The 18,236-nt window shown below is 38.9% G+C and overlaps 1 protein-coding gene across 1 annotated transcript; it reads right to left on the reverse strand.

The window, feature by feature from the left end:
- Positions 1 to 644: 644 nt before the first annotated feature.
- On the reverse strand, positions 645 to 16,238 carry LOC144644029 (cGMP-inhibited 3',5'-cyclic phosphodiesterase 3A-like). The gene is made up of 8 exons (XM_078503433.1): positions 15,353 to 16,238; positions 7,554 to 7,817; positions 6,124 to 6,900; positions 5,631 to 5,742; positions 5,046 to 5,338; positions 4,169 to 4,372; positions 3,254 to 3,409; positions 645 to 2,876 (listed from the first exon to the last, which is right to left on the reverse strand). The coding sequence occupies exons 1-8, from the start codon at positions 16,130 to 16,132 to the stop codon at positions 2,346 to 2,348; spliced, it is 3,117 nt and encodes a 1,038-aa protein (XP_078359559.1). The 5' UTR covers positions 16,133 to 16,238; the 3' UTR covers positions 645 to 2,345.
- Positions 16,239 to 18,236: the final 1,998 nt, after the last annotated feature.

Genomic DNA, 18,236 nt, shown 5'->3' on the forward strand with positions numbered 1-18,236 from the left:
CTACGGTCCTTTCATGACGTTGGTGACTTTCGACTCCTTTGCAGAAGGTTTTTACTGAAATCTCTCCTGTAGAAGACGAACTTTTCCCAGAAATCTTGAAATCTGGAAACCACGAAACCAACAAATATCCCATGCAAGTCTGCCAGAAGACTGGAAAAACGGAAGGAGGGGTAGCAACAGTGTTCCAATTAGTGCACACACGTCCACGTCCATTTTTTTCGGCTTAGTCCACGAAAAAAATAAATCGTCTCTTTCTAGTAAACGAGTATGGTGACCTATCAATTTTATCTCAGATTTCGGGTGTAGCGATCAAGTTCTTTCTGTGAAACGAATACGGATCAATTCTTATGTTTGAAAAATATATTATCACTGGAAATGTTTCTTTGCCAGTACTTGCAAGAGAATTATTAAGGAATTATGTGGTAAAAACAAGGTCTTCTTGCTCCTAAACGAATATGGGGACCCCACTTCTTTATTTAAAACTTTAAGTCCCCTTAACGTAATCAATCAGTACGCAACGTTTGGTTGAAAAGCTATGTTCAGTTCTATTACGGGGCAATAGAGGAATAGGGAACGCAGGTTTCAGGTACAAAAATGTTTGATCAATAAATGTCAGAGCCAAGAAAGATAGAATTTTACACTGATTTTCGTTCAACTACGTTTAATATCATCCAGAGCTTAAATACTACAGCTGTTCTTTAATTATTTTTTGTCAATCTACTCTCTACATTATACTAAGTATTTTGGCCACGACCAAGTGGTCCCCCCTACTACAAGCTATGCATTTTATTTACACATTATAATTGTTTAATCTGATTCTTTCTTACATATAAGTGCATTCTCTGTACATATATTACACGCCGCCTACTTCACTTTTTGGCGTGACGCCGGGGCAAATGATTGCGTGACGGACGAGTAAGTCACGCGAGGTATGAGCAGAGCTGTCCCCAGTGTAAAAGAAATTTCTGTTGTTCTGCAATTTCAATTTTAATTCAACTGATTAGGTTTGTCAGTTAATTGAACGTTCAAATTTTCGCCTTAATCGTTGCAATTCATAATTTTTCAGTTTGATTTCCATGTCTGTTATATAATTTATGTCTTCTATAATTAACACTGATTTAAATTCCAATATCAACAAACCTTCTTGCAAAAGCAAGATTCTGCTATTTATTTTCAGAGGGCAGTAAAAATGAAATACGATAATTCCTAAATTAAAACATTAAAATACGTCTACCATATTTTCCTTCAAATCTGTAGATAAAAGTTCAACTATTATTTCAATCTTCTGTTGTTTACTTAAACTTTTTTTCCACAAGATGACGAATAAAGCTTGACTGTTATATTGCATGGCGGCTTTTTGCAAACCAATAATCTGCATGTCATTCTTGGAGGGCGATTAACATGAAAACGCGGTATTTTCTGAATTCAAACGATAAAAAAATAACCACAACGTATTTGCTTCAAAACGGGAAAAAAGTTTCGCTATAAATCTGTTCTCTACTTTACCACTCTTTCTAGAATATAGCGACACTCGAGAATTTTGCCCCACCTTCGAAAAGAACGATTACGTGGCCACTTGACCACAAATAGGACTTCTTGACATGCATCACGTGGTATGCTTGCACATGCCAAGTGATAAAATGACCACGTGGTCTTAGAAACCAGCAACGTGCTATTTTCAAATAGGGTCGTGGACTTGGGTGAGTGTCGCGGTTTATGCGAAAAAGTATCAAACAATGAAAAAGTATCTTTCTTATCGAAATATTCTGCACCGCTCCCACGCCCCACTCCGAATTTGCGAAGAGGGTTAGTTGTTTGTGGCTATTGCTTGGTCGATTGATGGCAACCATAAGCAACTGTCACAACAGAAAATTAGCTGAAATCGAATTAAAACATGCCCGAAAGTACACGAGAATTCATTTCTAATTCTGATCATCTAGAATCACTATTTACGCTTCTTGTCTTTTTTAAAGTACTAAGTAGATATGAGTTCTCTATTTCTTTTGAATTTTCTATAATTGAGGCGGGAAATTTTAATGATTTTTCGTCAAGGTATGGCTGAATTTGGATTCTAGTAGCCTGGCCCCTGGCGAATCCTTAACAGACCCAACCTGCTGTACGGATGTATGAGAGATGATTCTCCCTAAACCATCCATAAGAGAAAATTATAAGGCTGCAGAATAACGACAGAAAAACCAAAGTTCATTCTCGTCCCTGTGTGAGAACTGCTCAAGTTCGTATCACGCCCTGACTTCTCCAAATCTCTAAAGAGATAATACTTTTACTCTTCATTTTCACATAATTTACAATTTAACATACACAGCATAACTACATTGACTTGTTGTTTACGCGGTACTTTCCTTGCGCGAATCAGCAGCGCTTCCAGACTCGGAGCCATTTTCCTCTTCTTCAATGATGTCGTCCTTCAAGGAAGTCTCTATCATTATTAACTCTTCGTCAGACCCTTCCACATCTTGTTCTTCGTTTTCTTCCGGTTCAACCTTATTCGCTTTCCGTTTATCCCTCTCCTCTTGCTTGATAACCTCCAGCCACATTTTGTAATTGTTCTCAATGTTCTTGGTCAAGTCGCTCGTAATCTTTCGTCGTTTCCGGCGACGGGACTTTTTCGGCTTTCTCCGTTCGTCTTCGGGATTTCTCGCTCCTTCTTCGCTGGAGTCTTCGTCGTCGCTCTCCAGGTCCGAACTGCTTGCCTCGACGTCGACCCATTCTCCTGGAAGGAGGCCCGCGTTGGCGTAAGCATTGTACAGCGGTGCCACCAAGTGATTGATGAAGGACTCCTGTAGCTGGGCCACGTGGGGATGGTCACGATCCATATATGGAGAAATTGGCATACCACGTGTTACTTCGTCATCTCCCTGGAAAACAAACGAGATAAATGTACAAAGAATTCAGCAAGGAATCAATCTCATTACTACACATGAACAGAACAAAAAACAAAGGAAAACTACCGCGTTAAAATGTCGCTTATATTCGTTGACAAGTGGTAAGGGCTTGAAATCCGGAGGTCCTGGATTCAAGTCCCGTTCTGACCACAAGCTGAAGTTGTTTCGCGGTAGACACGGGTTTAACTCCTAAGCCACGTGTGTAAATAGCCAACTGATTCGCCTCCTGCCAGTTGGGATTTTTAACCTCGTTACGTTTAATTTGTAATAGTTGTTTCTTAAATTTGAATTCCTATACATATCGAGTATTTTTTCTTCTTCATTCTTTCTTGTTTTAAAATGCCGCATACCTGTTCATAGAACTCTTCGACAATCCGTTCGGTCCAGCGAGTGTGCAAATCCCTTCGTTTACTCGGTCCTGAAATGTCCGCCATCTTAATGCAGATCTGCAGTGTCAGAAGACGATCTGCTTCTTGCGACCAATCTATTCCGCCACCGTCAGAAATCTGCCAGTCAACACAAATACAGCCATTATCTCGTGCAGTTTTGATGAGAATGCTTTTGCTTTGTTTAAAATCCTTCAAATATTTTTCGCGCGCGCGATTAGTCTAAACGCGTCACGTGATGCAGCCAAAACTGGGGAATATCAGGTGATATCCTTCCATTATATCTCAAGAGTACACGACCTAACTCTCACAACCGCTTAACATGCCGAAGATTAACCTGCGATGGACTTGCACACTATCATAGCAATAATCCTAGTCATTTCATGTTACAATGTGTGTCATGGGGTTGCAGGGATTGCACAGTTGGTGAGAGCGCTCGCCTCCCACCAATGTGACCTGGATTCGATTCCGGCCCGGTGCCACATGTGGGTTGAGTTTTGTTGTTGGTTTTCGACCTTGCTCCGAGGGTTTTTCTCCAGGTTCTCCGGTTTTCCTCCCTCCCGAAAAACCAACATTTCCAAATTCCAATTCGACCTGGATAGATGCACGCATGAAAAACCAGCTAGGGCTGATGTGGCTTCCTCTCAAAATATCGTACATTTATTTATTTACAAAAACCAGAGAAAGGGATGGTGCTTATAGATGGTGCTGGGCCTGAAGACTTTTCTACAGCAATCGCATATCGGAAAGGTAATGTATGGCCATATATACGAAAACGCAACAAACAGTTTTGCTGTTAAACTTTAAAGTAAGCAATTTATATAACGCCACTTTAATGTTGTTTTGCTCGCCCCAAAACAACAGTCAACAGCTGTTTACCTTGGCATTAAACTCGGACAGTAAATCAAAGTGTCTCTTCAGATCTGTCGCCAGGATGGCCTCAATTGCAAGAAATCTAAAGCGTTTAAATTCCACTGGCTCCAGTTCACACAGGAAATTGTACTTAGGGTCTGACATGAGAAGAGAGAAAGCTGCCGCGGCGTGGTGGTTTTCCAGTACTGATCTGTCGTTATACAGTAAAGCCTGAGGAAATAGAGATTTGTTTTATAGACATAAGCTTGTAACATTTACAGGAAACTGAAAAAGGGGGAAAGGAATTTTTCCCAGTCAAGTCGCTTCTTCGCTCGTTTCCATTCACTCTTTCTTTCTCTAGTACGTTTGTTCGTCCTCTCCGTTGCTAGTCTGCTTGCAGAAGTTTCCTTTTCCCTTTTCTGTCTGCAGTTATTAGTTCTGATTAGTTCGTTAGTTTTTGTCCTGCTTTTTGCTAGGCTGTTCCAGGCGTTCGGTTGTTGGGGAAAAAGCGCAAAAACAGCGAGCGAAAAGTAAGGAGAGGTGTGTGGGGGAGAAAGCACTCGCCATTTTTTTTTAACTTGCCTTTCTTTGCGCAAATCCCGTTTTTCGCGTTGCTCCCAACTAACCGAACGCTGACTGTCCGTTTGCTTGTATTGCAATTTGTTCAGAAAACCCAGTTAAACATGTCGTCATCAATTAGCACGATGTGTTTTTTTTTCGGCCATTAATATAGCAAAACAAACATCAATCGTGATTTGTTCTTCCGAAGTTTTCTCGCATTTGCTATTGGTCACGTTTTTGTTTCAAGCACCGATTGGACCGTTTCCTGCACTGTGTCTATGTTATTTTTCTCTGTGGAGTAAACCGTAATAAAAGATAGTGCAACTAAATTAAACCAACTTACTTGCTGCGAGAGGGTGGCCACAAGAAACGCGTTTGTCCTGCCCGGGTGATCATAGTCGTGCATGGTAGCCGCCGTGTACAAAGCTAGGAGTTCTAGCAGCGGAATGGAGTCCATCAAGGCGCCATAATCACCAGTGTTTGTTTTCTGACGTCCTTCTCCGTTTAGCCCGCTGTCGGAGTCTGATTCGCTGTCATTGCTTAGTCTCTGGTTCAATGAACAGAACCCAGGGATCTTTTTTGTGGTCATGAAGAAGACCCCATGAAGAACGTCCGAGGCATGAATACAATTGTGGTCTAAAGGGAAAATACAAACAGGGAAGACATTAACCAGATTAACTCCTTCCATATCATCATGTACAATCACCGCACCGTGATTACAAATGATCGAACCATACACGTAAAGATGACCACGCCACAACCGCCGGTCAGAGAAATAAATAAGTTGAACTAATTCGTTAGAGTCTCGACGTACCGTATGCGCACTTTCCATGAAGTATTCTTACTATATTTATTGTTTACTAATCTTCGATATAAGTTGGTTAATACTGCAAAGCAAAACCTGTGTTAAAAGTCAGATCTTACTTACATGGAATGTCGTGGTACCCACTTTCCAATGCAAAGAAGAAATTGAGAAATTTTGCCTCAGGAATTTTAAATGCCTCGAACAGACCAACTTTCCGAAATACTTGGTATGTAACCTGCAATAAAAAAGTCATCAATTTGACCTCTAAGCTGTGGCAAACAAAGTTGTGTAAAAATGCGAAATATACAATGGATAACCATTTACATGTCATTTATTTCGAGTGAAACCTTCAGTTGTGATGGGATACCAAAGATAGTTTGATGTTAACTGTCGTGAACACAAAAGAACTGTTTTCATCATGGTTTCATGATGTACGTATTCACGCCGGCTTTCTCCTTCTCTATCGTTAAAACACCATGAACTTCGATGAGGGAGAGGAAACTACCACTTCCCATAATACCCAGCAGGATTGTCCCCGTGCTTTGACAACCTTTCTCGAAACAAAACAACTATATACACAAGTCATTATACACTTCCATAAACGCTTTCTCCTCACCTGAGTTAATATATTTCCATGCTCGCAGGCATCAAATATCGGAAAATTCCAATCGGTGATTTGGTCTAAAAGTTTATCAAGTTCTAGTGACTTTGGCAACACCCGATTGTCTTCAGCAAAGTCGGGCTCCTTAGCAGAGTCATTAGTTGTTTGATTAGTGTCACTTTCCTCTTCTGTTGAGGAAGGGTGCACATGACAGTCACAGTTACATGGCTTAGATTTCTCCTCACTTTCATCGCTTTTCTCCTCTTCCTGATGTTCAGCCTGATCTAAAGCGTCTTTAACAAGCTGAGTTTCTTCTCTACTTAGTCTCCTAAATACGTTTGACGTGGCAAACATTCTGTCGGGTGATTTTCGCAGCAAATTAGGCGACGAAGATGCAGGTGACACAGTCCCGCGGTCAGGTGACCGTCGTGAGAGGAGTGGCGACCCAGATGGTGCCAAATCTGGCGACAGTTTTCGCGACAGACCCGGTGATGCCTGAGCGGGAAAGCTGTGACTGAAACCCGCGGGTCTATGCTTAGGATAAGTCTCTTGGGGGCCATTTTTAGTGTTTGTTATAGCGCCTTCTGCTAAGGAAGACTTCTGCGGGCTCTTATTTGCATGAGTAGCAGCATTTGTATTATTATGTTCAGTGAAAGTCACAACAGGAGGGCTGCGTCCCACTGTCACGTCAGCATCAAGGGTGGGCATACCAGTCGCCGAGGTCGTAGTCGTCCACGTGCTTGACATGCGTCTCCCTTGGGAATTTAGCGTACGCCGGATTCGCTGGAGTTGCTGAAAGGAAAACAGTTTACTGTCAGTTTTTATCCCAGACTAATAATTAACTTCAGAAACAGCTGCCCATTTTCAGGCACGGCTCCTTGGTCATGCACGGTGAGCATGTATTGGCACGACTGATGCGGATCCGCTCTTCATGTTTTTGCTACACTTTACCTGATCTAAGGCACCAGAGTTCAGGCAGACTACATTCTACCAAATAACAGCCAAACTTAACAATAACCAATGAAAATTTTGTTTTTCAGACAAATCAAAGAAAACTTGTTAAAAAAATACAAAAAACTTGCCACACGGTTATTACACCTTTTACAAGGTTTTTCCTCCAATAATCACTGTAACGTTTAAAGAAAATAATTTCAAAGAAACTCCCTCCGTGATTGTCATTATAACACTGAGCAAAAATACTCGAACACGGGTTTTAAAAGTCTAAACATTTTTTTTTTACATGGTGAAAACTGTTGCAACTGCAAGTCCTTTCTCCTGATTTTTTTTTCACTCATCTCAGATAAATCCTCATTTCGGGTTAAACAAATACAATAACACTTGTAATTATTCAAAGAGATTTAACCTTGACTGATATATCAGTTATTTCTCAACTGTCTCATTCAAACTCTTGCATAAGGATAATAAATCCCTCACGTAGCACTCACCCCAACCATCGGCAAAGGCATGTCATCCTTCAAATCTGGTTGATCTCTAACTTTATCTTCCTGACTCTCATCACGGAATTTCTCTATGAGAGGAGTCATCGGTGAAACAAATGGCCGCTGTACTGCATGGAAAGCAGTTGGTGGTGCAATCATTGTGCTGATAATCTTAAGAGTGCTTGCAACATTTGGTGGTAAATTGGAATCAGCTAGTAGGTCTGAGATCATACCATGAGCTTCTCCTAATGTTGTCATATCCACAGAGCCCTGAGATCAAAATGCAAGCAATTGTTAATAAAATGTCGGTTATATAATGCAAGCTCTGATTGGGCCAGGGTACGTATATCACACATGTCCCTTTGGTGTACAAATTAAAGTGGTTCAACTGTACAATGGAAGCCTGATTTCTCAAACCTCCAAGGAAACGGGATTGGGGGTAAAATTGCAGTGTTCAACTTGGTTAACCCTTTAAGCCCTGATAGTGCCATTTGGCACATCAGGCACGGCGGAGCCGGGGGGCTGTGGGGGGGGGGGCTTTAGCCCCCCAGAATTTCCGTAAAAATAAAGACTTACTAAGAGAAAAGTCTTATTAGCCCCCCACTTCAAGTCACTAGTCAGCCCCCCCCCCCCCCCCCACATGGAAAATTGCTCCGCCCTCCCTGCACATGAGGTCATAACTTGGTCAATATCTGTCTGATCAATTTGAATGTTTGCCACCAAACTTCCCTTGGAAAGATCTGTACTTTGAAAACATCAAATTGCTCCTCCCTACTGTTTCTGACTTGATTGACCACCCCTATAACTTTTGAAATTTTTTTTCTTGATACGTATGTGAGATGCAACATAACTGAAATTAATTAACCACAACACTGAGAGCTGCACAATAAGCTATAGTTTAGGGATATACCTGCTATACACGGAGATACACACATTTTTAAACCTTTTTCTTTTTACGTTTTAAAGCCATTTCTTTTAAGGCCATTACTTTTTTATTGTTTGTTAGCATGTTTTTACTTTTATAAACTATTCTGATCAATACCTTTCAAATGGTGTATCATACATGGACATCCATTTAATATTTATTGATTTAGGAAAATAGACCAGTCGCCTTGGGACTTAAAGGGTTATTAAGGGAAACCAAAGGAAACGAATTTTGGTTCGAGTTATCAGGAGGTTTGAGAAATTGAGGGTTCAAGAAATCATGATTCCTCTATAAATTGTAAAATGCAATATTGCTAAATAAAAACTCTATGAGGACAAATTTCTGAGCAATGTTTTACAGCTGCTTGTAATCAGAGAAATGTGTACTTTCAGATAATAACTCTTACACATACAACTAGGGATTTATTACTTTACTGTCCTTGCAAATACATCATCTGATTACCAGCATGTAGATTTTATGTTCTTCTGAAAAATGACAAGTATGTGAGGCCCTGCTCCACAGCACTCAAAATGGAAGACATAGGGTGAAAAAGTAATAATTTACATTATTTTACAATTTTCTTAGGGGAAAAAAGTTATAATTAACCTAATACAGTATGTTCTTCATGTATTCAGCTCAACCCCAAGCTAGCCATTTAAATCTTGTAAACAACATGAAATTTGAACTTGAACTTGATATGTAATGAGTTGTCAAGCAGCATATCTTTATTAAGACTCTTTGCATAACACGTACATCATCACTGTGAGTTATTTTGACAGCATCTAATCCTGTTTGATTAACAATCTTGTTAATGTCTTAATGCCACAGAGATTAAAATACCAAACAATTCTGACAAAACTTAACTAGAACAGGAACAAGGTACATGGAAAATTTAAGTGCACAAGGATGTACAAAGACTGAGGAACATTTTTTAACTTATTGCAGCATTCAATATTTTGTCATTTTACTGTTAAGGTGAGGATTATCAACAAGTGCCCTTATCTTAACGTCTTATTTTTTTCTTTTCCTGTTTTTACTGTACAAAATGTACAAAACACTTCAGTTAACAAGCTTTAAGTACCAGTTTTAATCAGATCTTATGAGTGGATAAGATGCTTGAAATTTTTGTGCAGACTTATGATATCCAGTTTGTTGTTTATAACAAAAATGAAACAACAAAAGATTTAGCCATTCACAAACTCTTGGCATTCTAGTAGCTGTGTTGCTCAGATGAATAAATCCCAGACAAAAACATGTTTTAATGGGCAATCAGAGTGTTATAAATACAGTAATGACATGGTTAATGTGCAAATACCAGAGGTACATAATGTTCCTTGGTTATGCTAAGAAAGCACTTGTATTGCCGCAAAGCACAAACTTCTTTCTGTTTGCACATTACTCTCCCATTCAATTGGGAAATAATTGTTTATTGTTGTTGTTGTTGTTGCTATCATCATCATCATTATTATTACGATTAAAACAATATGTCAGTGTAACAATTCACTTTTAAAAGGTAACACAGCTGCAACTTAACTCCTTAACTGAGAACATCCTTAATACATATTTAGTATCTTTCAAGAAAATTATTTCAAGTTCAAAATAAGCACACTTTTTAACTACTCTCTAAATACCCAAAAAATCATTTCTAACTACTTCTGAACAGCTAAAACAAACCTTAGTTTCACTAAAAAGCTGTCTCTTGAGTGCCATGATTTTCTCATCAGTAGATATTTGACCCAGTTGCTTTGTTATTGTGTGGAAGTGTATGTTATTCTATCCAGCACAAATGCTATTACTGAGCTTTTTTGCTTCATCCGGATGCAATAGATCTTATTAAATTTCAGGCTATAAATATCACAACTATTTAAAGTATCCCATAAGTGCAATAATTACAGGTGGAGAAAATGGTGCTAAACGTACCCCCTGCATCTGCACAAAGCAACTTGTTCATAAATGGTAATAGTGACAAAACAGAAAAAGACTAACACTGCTAATAATTTAAGTATAAAAGAAACAAATTTAGAACAAACAAATCATCAGAGTCCAAATGACCTGAACTTTGCTGATCAAATAATTTCATGCAAAATCAAAAGAGAACTGAATATAGTGGACCCATACATCAAGAAAAGGAATTTGAATATTTCAACAACATGAACTGGTTTGCAGTTCTGAAAAACAGATTACATGTAAGCAGTTTTCTGACTTTAGGTAGCTAAATTTAAGGTAGACAGTATCTCATTTTTGGAGTGGAAAAGTGGTCACTGAGACAAAGAGCATTTATTAAAGTAAAGTCTGCGTCACCCATGCCACCACAGCTTAATTATCCCAGTTTCTGTAGTATTTAGTGACTAGGAGTATTTTACTCCCCCCCCCCCCTGGATGGGATGCCCGTCCATCACAGGGTTAATCCCAGCGTTAACTTGTCAGTACCCATTTATACACCTGGAGGGAGAGAGGTGCTATGAGAGTAAAGTGTCTTGCCCAAGAACACAACACAGTGACCCCGGCCAGAGCTTGAACCCAGTCCACTCAATCCAGAGTCCAGTGCTCTAACCATTAGGCCACCACGTCACCCACAATAGCATTTAGACGCTGGCCTAAATTGAAAAGGGGTCTCTCTTCTGGGCAAAACACGATGCTTCCTGCAGCTTGTTTTCTTTTTCAAGACATTTCTCTTTTAAAGGGGCTACGTCACGAGGATTAAGCAGATTTTGGTCTAAACTGCTCTGTAATTAGTGGAAGCCATTTTAACCCATGAAAATCATTATCTTTGAACATCTAAACTTAAAAGGAAGATATGACCGCAACTTTCTGAGAGAAATCAAACCACAGCTATAAATATCGATTTTTTTGGAGATGCAACATTTGAAAAATTAAGCCTTAACCTTTCAAATCGCAATCCATTTCGATCAGTGCCATCCGTAGCCGATGACACTTGTTTACAGTTTCAATGCCCTAATATAGCAATTTTTAAAAAAACTGGACCATTATTTTTAGGTTTCTTTTGACACAAATAAAAATTTTGGCTGGTTAGAAATTTGGTAAAATCGGTGACAAAGCCCCTTTAAAGGTCAGCTTCGAGCCAAAGTGGCGCATACTGCCGGAGCTTATCCCGGTTTCCTTAGCATTAAGCAGCTAGGAGTATTTCTACTCCCCCTGGATGGGATGCTAGTCCATCGCAGGGAACCCCCCAGCATTATTTCGCCGGTACCCATTTATACACCTGGGTGGAGAGAGGCACTATGAGAGTAAAGTGTTTTGCCCAAGAACACAACACAGTGACCCCGGCCAGGGCTCGAACCCGGAACGCTCGCTCCGGAGTCCGGCGCGCTAACCATTAGGCCACCGCGCCTCCCATAAGCCCCTTTAAAATGTAACAGTAAATGTTCTTCAGGAGGCTCGAAAGAGTTTCCTACCTTCAATAACATGTCCCACATGATACAAGACTGAAAACTAGTGTAACAAATCATATGATAGGGACAACTGTTAAATAAATATTGGAGGCTGTTATAGGAAAACATTTTCAGGGTGGTTATGACAAATATAAAATAAAAAAAATACACAATTATATAATTTTCTCTTAAACTTTTGTAATTGAAAGTAAATACCGTCTAGTTCTTGTATGCAAAAAATCAGGATAGGTCACCAAGCAAACTTTGGAGAAAAGTAGGAGTTTGTTTTTTGCACGTTTTATTTCCGGTTCACATGAATTTACCCAGTATTTTCACTTCTGGTAAGCTGCACACACTACTTTTTTTGATAGAAAAATCAGTACGTGCATGGACCTCTGGAGGTCAGGTTATAGGTGGCACATGGTAGTCAGGTTTTCGTACCTTTGATTTGCAGGAACACAACTACATGTGAAACCATTCATAAGTCACATTACAATAGCAACAAACTCATTTATTCATATTTTCTGATCACTAAAATATTAATTCATCATAGGCCCTGGATATTTTGTTATAACATTTGATTTCTCAGAGCAAATGATTTTTTCAGTGTAATAAATCCATATTAAAGCAATTTTTCATATAATTATGGTGATATTTTATTTTATCACTTCAAGTAGAATTCAAAAGTTGTGATTACTGTACTCTTGCGAAATCACTTTTCATCAATTTTTGATGACTCTACTTTGTAATGTCTCTTTTGTAAAATAAATTATTGATGAGGAACCTTTCCTTCAAAGATTGTTAATTTTCAATTCCATTTAAATCTTAGTTTAAAACTGTAACAGGTGTACACATGTTTCAAATAAAGCTTTAAGTTTGCACTAACTTGTAGTACCAAAACACAGACTTACAGAGTAGTAAAATCTCTACAACTTAAAACAGTCTGCCTCACGGTTCAAAAGAATATTACAATAAAAACACTCGGAGAGCACACAGGCAGAATAGACGAGCATGGAGACCCTGTCATCTGATGCATATTTCATAGCTTATCGGTTTATAGCATACACCTTATAGTGATTGAAAAACTCTTAAAAAATACGCCAAGGTTACAATTTCTTCTTTGACAAAACAATAATGATCTGATGAAAGCAATTCATTTGGTAGAGTAGGTGGAACAAAAGAGCAATTTAGAACACTGGATTATGGCAAACACTTAAATAGCAAACAATCAAACATGCTAAAAGGGACTCGCTGTACTTTATGTTAACCTTGTGTCACAAATTTTACAGACACTTCTAGAGAGAGCAAGCACCAATCCAAGGTCTTTTGTCAGAAAGCTATCAGCTATTTTGACAAGCAAATATAGTAATCAAGTTAAATTATTTCCCAGACAGAAATTACCGATCTATGTGTAAAGAGAGTAAAAATTACCATAACGTTCCATACAAAATATGCAAAAAAGTTGCTGCCTTCATACCAAAAATGTCAACATAACAACGCTTGAGCACAATAGTAAATATAAACATGAACCAGTGATTTTTCCTTTGACGACAAGCACAGAAGTGAATGCAGTTGTATTATCATTGCATCCACAACTGTTTTCCATTTAAATATACATTCCTTACAGTAAGCAGAGTGGAAAATGTTATGCATGTAAACAATCCCTTATAATGTGTTAGGCATGTGCCCTTACTTCTGACCTGATTAACAAATCAAGGCATTAAAAAAAAGTCAAAACGTATGTTTTCTAACAGGAAAAACTTAATAGCTTCAAGGCCATATATTTAGAAATTTTAAACCATCCAAAACTCAAGTAATACCAACAGCAAGGCAAATTTACACAACCTAGTTTTCTAAGTAAACAACCAGAGCGCTTTCATAAAGGCAACTGCTTGGAATTGTTATATATCTTTTTCAACAGCACTCAAACTTTAGCCACTTAAAAATGACAACACAGCCGAAAAAATATTACAACTCTGGATAATTTAATCGTCCTTGTAAACTGCATTTCCATATTCCTCGATAGTTAAGTGTGATTGACAACAAAAATCCGATCTGATTTTTTTTTTGGTATTTATTTATTTGCTCAGTCAGTAAGCATACCCTTGAAGAAAATAGTTATTTGGTTAGGGGTGAATTTATAAATTAACCGCTACCCTGACCACGAAATACCGGACAGACTCGGATGTTTATCCTTTTAACAAACAATGTGGGCGAAAACAGTATTCCATATTGAATGAACGAAGAAGTAATCATTTGGAAAGCTAAACAGCAAAAATTACTTCTAGAATGAATTCGATTAGTAGCTCGCGCGCCACACAAACTGACGCAAAAATTGTAACACTGCAAACAACAAGACGGGAACTGGATTTTTATCACGACCGCAAAACACTAAGCAGTGTTCTCAACTCCGAGATTATGATTTTTTTTATCAAAATTAGCTCGGTATTGCAATTTTGAACAGCAAGTTATTAGCCTTAATTTGCCAAAGCGAAGGACGATTTTGACTTGTGGGAAGCGGACAGTTGTTGTTTATCTCATTTGCAAGATCTACAATTACATCTCGAGTCGTACAATAAGATTTAAACGAAATGTACCAAAGCTTTATTGAACCAGTCTGCCAAGAGATCAACGAAACCCCGAAGAAGGTCGCTTTGAAGTTGATAATAATAATAACAATAATAATAGCTTGGCTTTTTCCATTTAGCTTTTAAGAAAAACATCGCGACGAAACAAATCCTAGCCTTTTCGCATTTAGCCGAGCTTTGCCAGATTAGGAATAATTTCCATAACAAATGTTGAAGAACTAACAAAGAAATGATAATATATTGCACACCGAGAAATTGGCGAGGATTGCAGGTGATTCTCGATAACCGGCGTTGCTAAGATTAGGGATGCTTTGAGCTTCATAAATCTTGCGGTACCACTTGCAAACATCTCAAATCCTATAAGCCTCGACCTCAAACATCACCCAACCAAAGTCAAAGAATCTAGGACAAACATGTGCTATTCAAGTTCACAGAATCTCTGACATGATATTTTGGAAGATTTTTAATAATCACACTCATGAAAGTTTAATGCGTGTTCGAATGTACATCGCGTACATTGGATTTTCTACCCGCCGCTCGTCGAACACTCCATCGCATGGAAAAGAACAACATTGAAATAAATCAAAGACGCCGCTGGCTCTCGAACTGGCTTTTTCGAATGCGAACACCAGCGCGCCTAGTGATATACAAACAGAAGGTCCACGGTAAACAGTATTACAATAAATGCAGGGAAAATGTTAAATGAACGCCTTGTTACTCGATCATGTTCTGTTAAATTATTAGACGAGCCCTGATGCAAAATCTATTCCTGTGTAAAACCCTCGCTTGACAGGTCAAAGATCCTGGGTAGTTATAAACTGCTCTTCCAACCCATTAATATAAAGATCGTAATCTATAGCTAAGGAAATGAACGAGGCTTTCATATATAGATTTACTTACCTTGGTTTGAATTCCCAGCGCTGGAAGCGAAGTTCTCCTTCTACTATTTAAACTGCTAGTTGACGAAACACTTGATGTTCTTCTTCGTATTATGGGCGCTTTGCTTTGAATAGCCTCGCCCGGAGTCGGAGAAAACCATGCTTGAATATTTCTTGATAATATCAGCCCACTAAACGCTGAAAAATAGGCTAGAAATGGCCGCAAAAAAGACGGAATATCACGGAGTGTAATCCAGCATGACATCCGAGCGGTCGTAAGTAACAACAGCGCTATACTTGTGGGAAGAATTTTAAGTTTTGAAAATACAACTGTTACGAGCCCCGCCATGACAAGGGTAAAGAGGAACGTAGTTCGTAGGAAATCCGATCCACCGAGGATAACTTGTGTACAAAGCTCTCCTAGCAGACAAACGGGGAACACAACATACGAGATCTGGCTCTTGCAGTATTTATGAATAAGAAGTTCGGCCCAATAGAAAACACAAATCAAGCAAACAAGCGGTAAAAATATTGTAAAGATACGCTGGATCACAGTGCAGAATCCATGGAGAACTCCCTCCGGTACCGAAGCGAAGACAAGCCAAAGGAGACATAGCAAAATAAATCCACTGCCCGACTCGACGGGCCCAATTCTCACCTTGCCATTCAACAATGTCCAAGACGTGAACTGCGGCCTGTCAAGCGAAGCGACCGTCGTTGTTATATATCCATTGTAAGATTCCTTGTCTTTGTCCTTAAGTTGGGGTTCTTTTAAAAGATTAAGCTCTCCTGGAGGAGCCATGTTAATTTATCCCATTCGGAAAATTGCCAAAAAGCGGAGAAATTCAAATGTAAGAATTCCGCTCCGCTATTCCATGCTTCGCTCGCTTGCTTACTTTGTTTCGCCAGCGAAACGTCTCTTTCGGTTCGTTCTGGCAGCGCCAAGTATCCTGGGAAGAAACTGCACCAATCAAATGACAGCATTTTATCTCTTATTGTTGATCATTTGAGGCGTTGACGTCATTCCTGTCACGCGAAATCCCTTTGAAAATTTGACAATTTTTCTCTCAAAATGAAGCAAAGCTAAAAAGGCCATTTCCTACGCAATTGATCTTCCCTTTTACCTCAAAGTTAAGCGCCGAGTTACGTAAATCGCTCATCAAAATAGCACAAAATAATGTAAGGGCTCCAAAATGGCCTGAAATTACCATGATAATTTTTTTCTAAAATGCAAAGTAGATCGGGGTGAATGTTAATTCGTATTTTTAACTGCGACAAACTGCAGTCTGTTTCGCAGTCATTTAACAAAGAAAAGGAAAATTACAACTTCTACCGACATGCAATTAAGGTTTTCAATTCGCCAATCTTTGAAAATATAAAGAACTTGTAATTTACACCTGGGACACATGTAATCTTTGTTTTCCTACCAGAGGAAAAAATTCACTGGCATTTGAATAACGAAATCTATTTTCGGCCACAAAGGCTCTTTTATCCCAACGATCCAGCGTAACAGTCACAGTCCAATTTGAACTTCTTCATCGATGCATAAAACCGACGGTGTACCAAAGTAATTTTTAAATTCGCGGAGACAATCGGACAATTTAGGAAGGTTTCCGACAAAACAACTCAAGATTTCAAAACACTGAAAAACTACAATGTTTTCATTTGTCTGGCGTAACACTAAGATATTTAATTTTATTGTCGGCCTTTTAAACCCATTAAAATTCACCCTCTTTTGTTTACAGAAACAAAAGAAATAATTTGCCGTTTAAAGAAAAAATGTGGACTCGACCTAATATGATCTATATATTTATATATTTAATTATATACAGAGGATAAAATTGTCCCAACACGAGCTGTTGTCAGACAAAACTTTTGATTTCAAAACCAGTTAGTATTTACGACAGATAAACATTGAAAGACCCGACTTTAGTAAACAACCTTAATTAATTTCCAGAAAAACGTCGTAAACAACACAGGAGACCGAAAAAGGTGTTTTTCTCTCCTTTACGTCTGTAGTTACAATCACTTTAATACCGCAAAACGGGATTTAAAGAAAAACAAAGCAATCTCTAGACCACATGCATTTAGATGTAAGATTCTCACAACTTTTGCTGTAATTTAAAGTAATGATTTTTCGGGGAAACTTGTTGTCTATCAAAAATATAATTAAAAAAACACGTGAAAATGAAACGAAGATAGTATTGGCAAAATTTGTCGCTTTTTTTTATCGCCACCAAAATTAGGATTTTGAAGCCCGGTTTACACTGACGGGTGTACGGGCACTATATATGGGCGTACGGGATATGTCGTCTGGAGTGCCCGACTCGGAATTGAGTATATATTAAACCCCTCTAACTATCCAAGCGGCCTATGGTTGAACTGGCCCTAAACTCGCTTAACTTCGCGCTCAGTTAGGGCTGATCCGCACTAGCGACAAGTCTGTTTTTATAAGTCGCAGTGATTGACAGAATTTGTCAAACAAGTCACATCGCCAGTGCGGACGCAATTTCGTAACGCGACAAGATTGTGCTGCGGCGAGCAAACTTCAAAGGTTCCGTCGGCTTGCTTCCGAGGCACGCCATTAGCGACAAACCAAGTTAAAATAACAACTTTTGTATGCATAAGAAGAACTAAATGTCAAATAAACGCAATGGAGTGCAGCATTAAATAAAAGTTAAGGCTTTTACGCTTTCGCGCCTTAGTTTTCACGCAACGCTTTCTTCATGCTGGAAATTTCTGCCCTAGCAGAGCGGGTTTCGAAAAAGAAAAACGCCGTTATATGCAGCCATTATACCCTCCATTATCCAGTCAGCTGAAGAGAAATGCTATCTGAAACTGAAGTGTGTGATGCCACGAAAAAATATTAAAGAGCAAGAACGCCAGAATAATCGATATTTAGTTGC

This window comes from Oculina patagonica, chromosome 2 (genome assembly GCF_052425735.1).
Source record: "Oculina patagonica isolate OP01 chromosome 2, crgOcupat, whole genome shotgun sequence".
Lineage (NCBI taxonomy): Eukaryota > Metazoa > Cnidaria > Anthozoa > Scleractinia > Oculinidae > Oculina > Oculina patagonica.

Bases quoted from the DNA above. Each gene is read 5' to 3' on its own strand.
- LOC144644029 (XM_078503433.1), bottom strand. From the start codon at position 16,132: ATGGCTCCTCCAGGAGAGCTTAATCTTTTAAAAGAACCCCAACTTAAG. The intron at 5,743-6,123 runs GTGAGGAGAAAG...TTTTTATTGCAG, and splicing joins ATGGAAATATATTAACTCAG to GTTACATACCAAGTATTTCG. The intron at 2,877-3,253 runs GTATGCGGCATT...TTTGTTTTCCAG, and splicing joins TCGAAGAGTTCTATGAACAG to GGAGATGACGAAGTAACACG.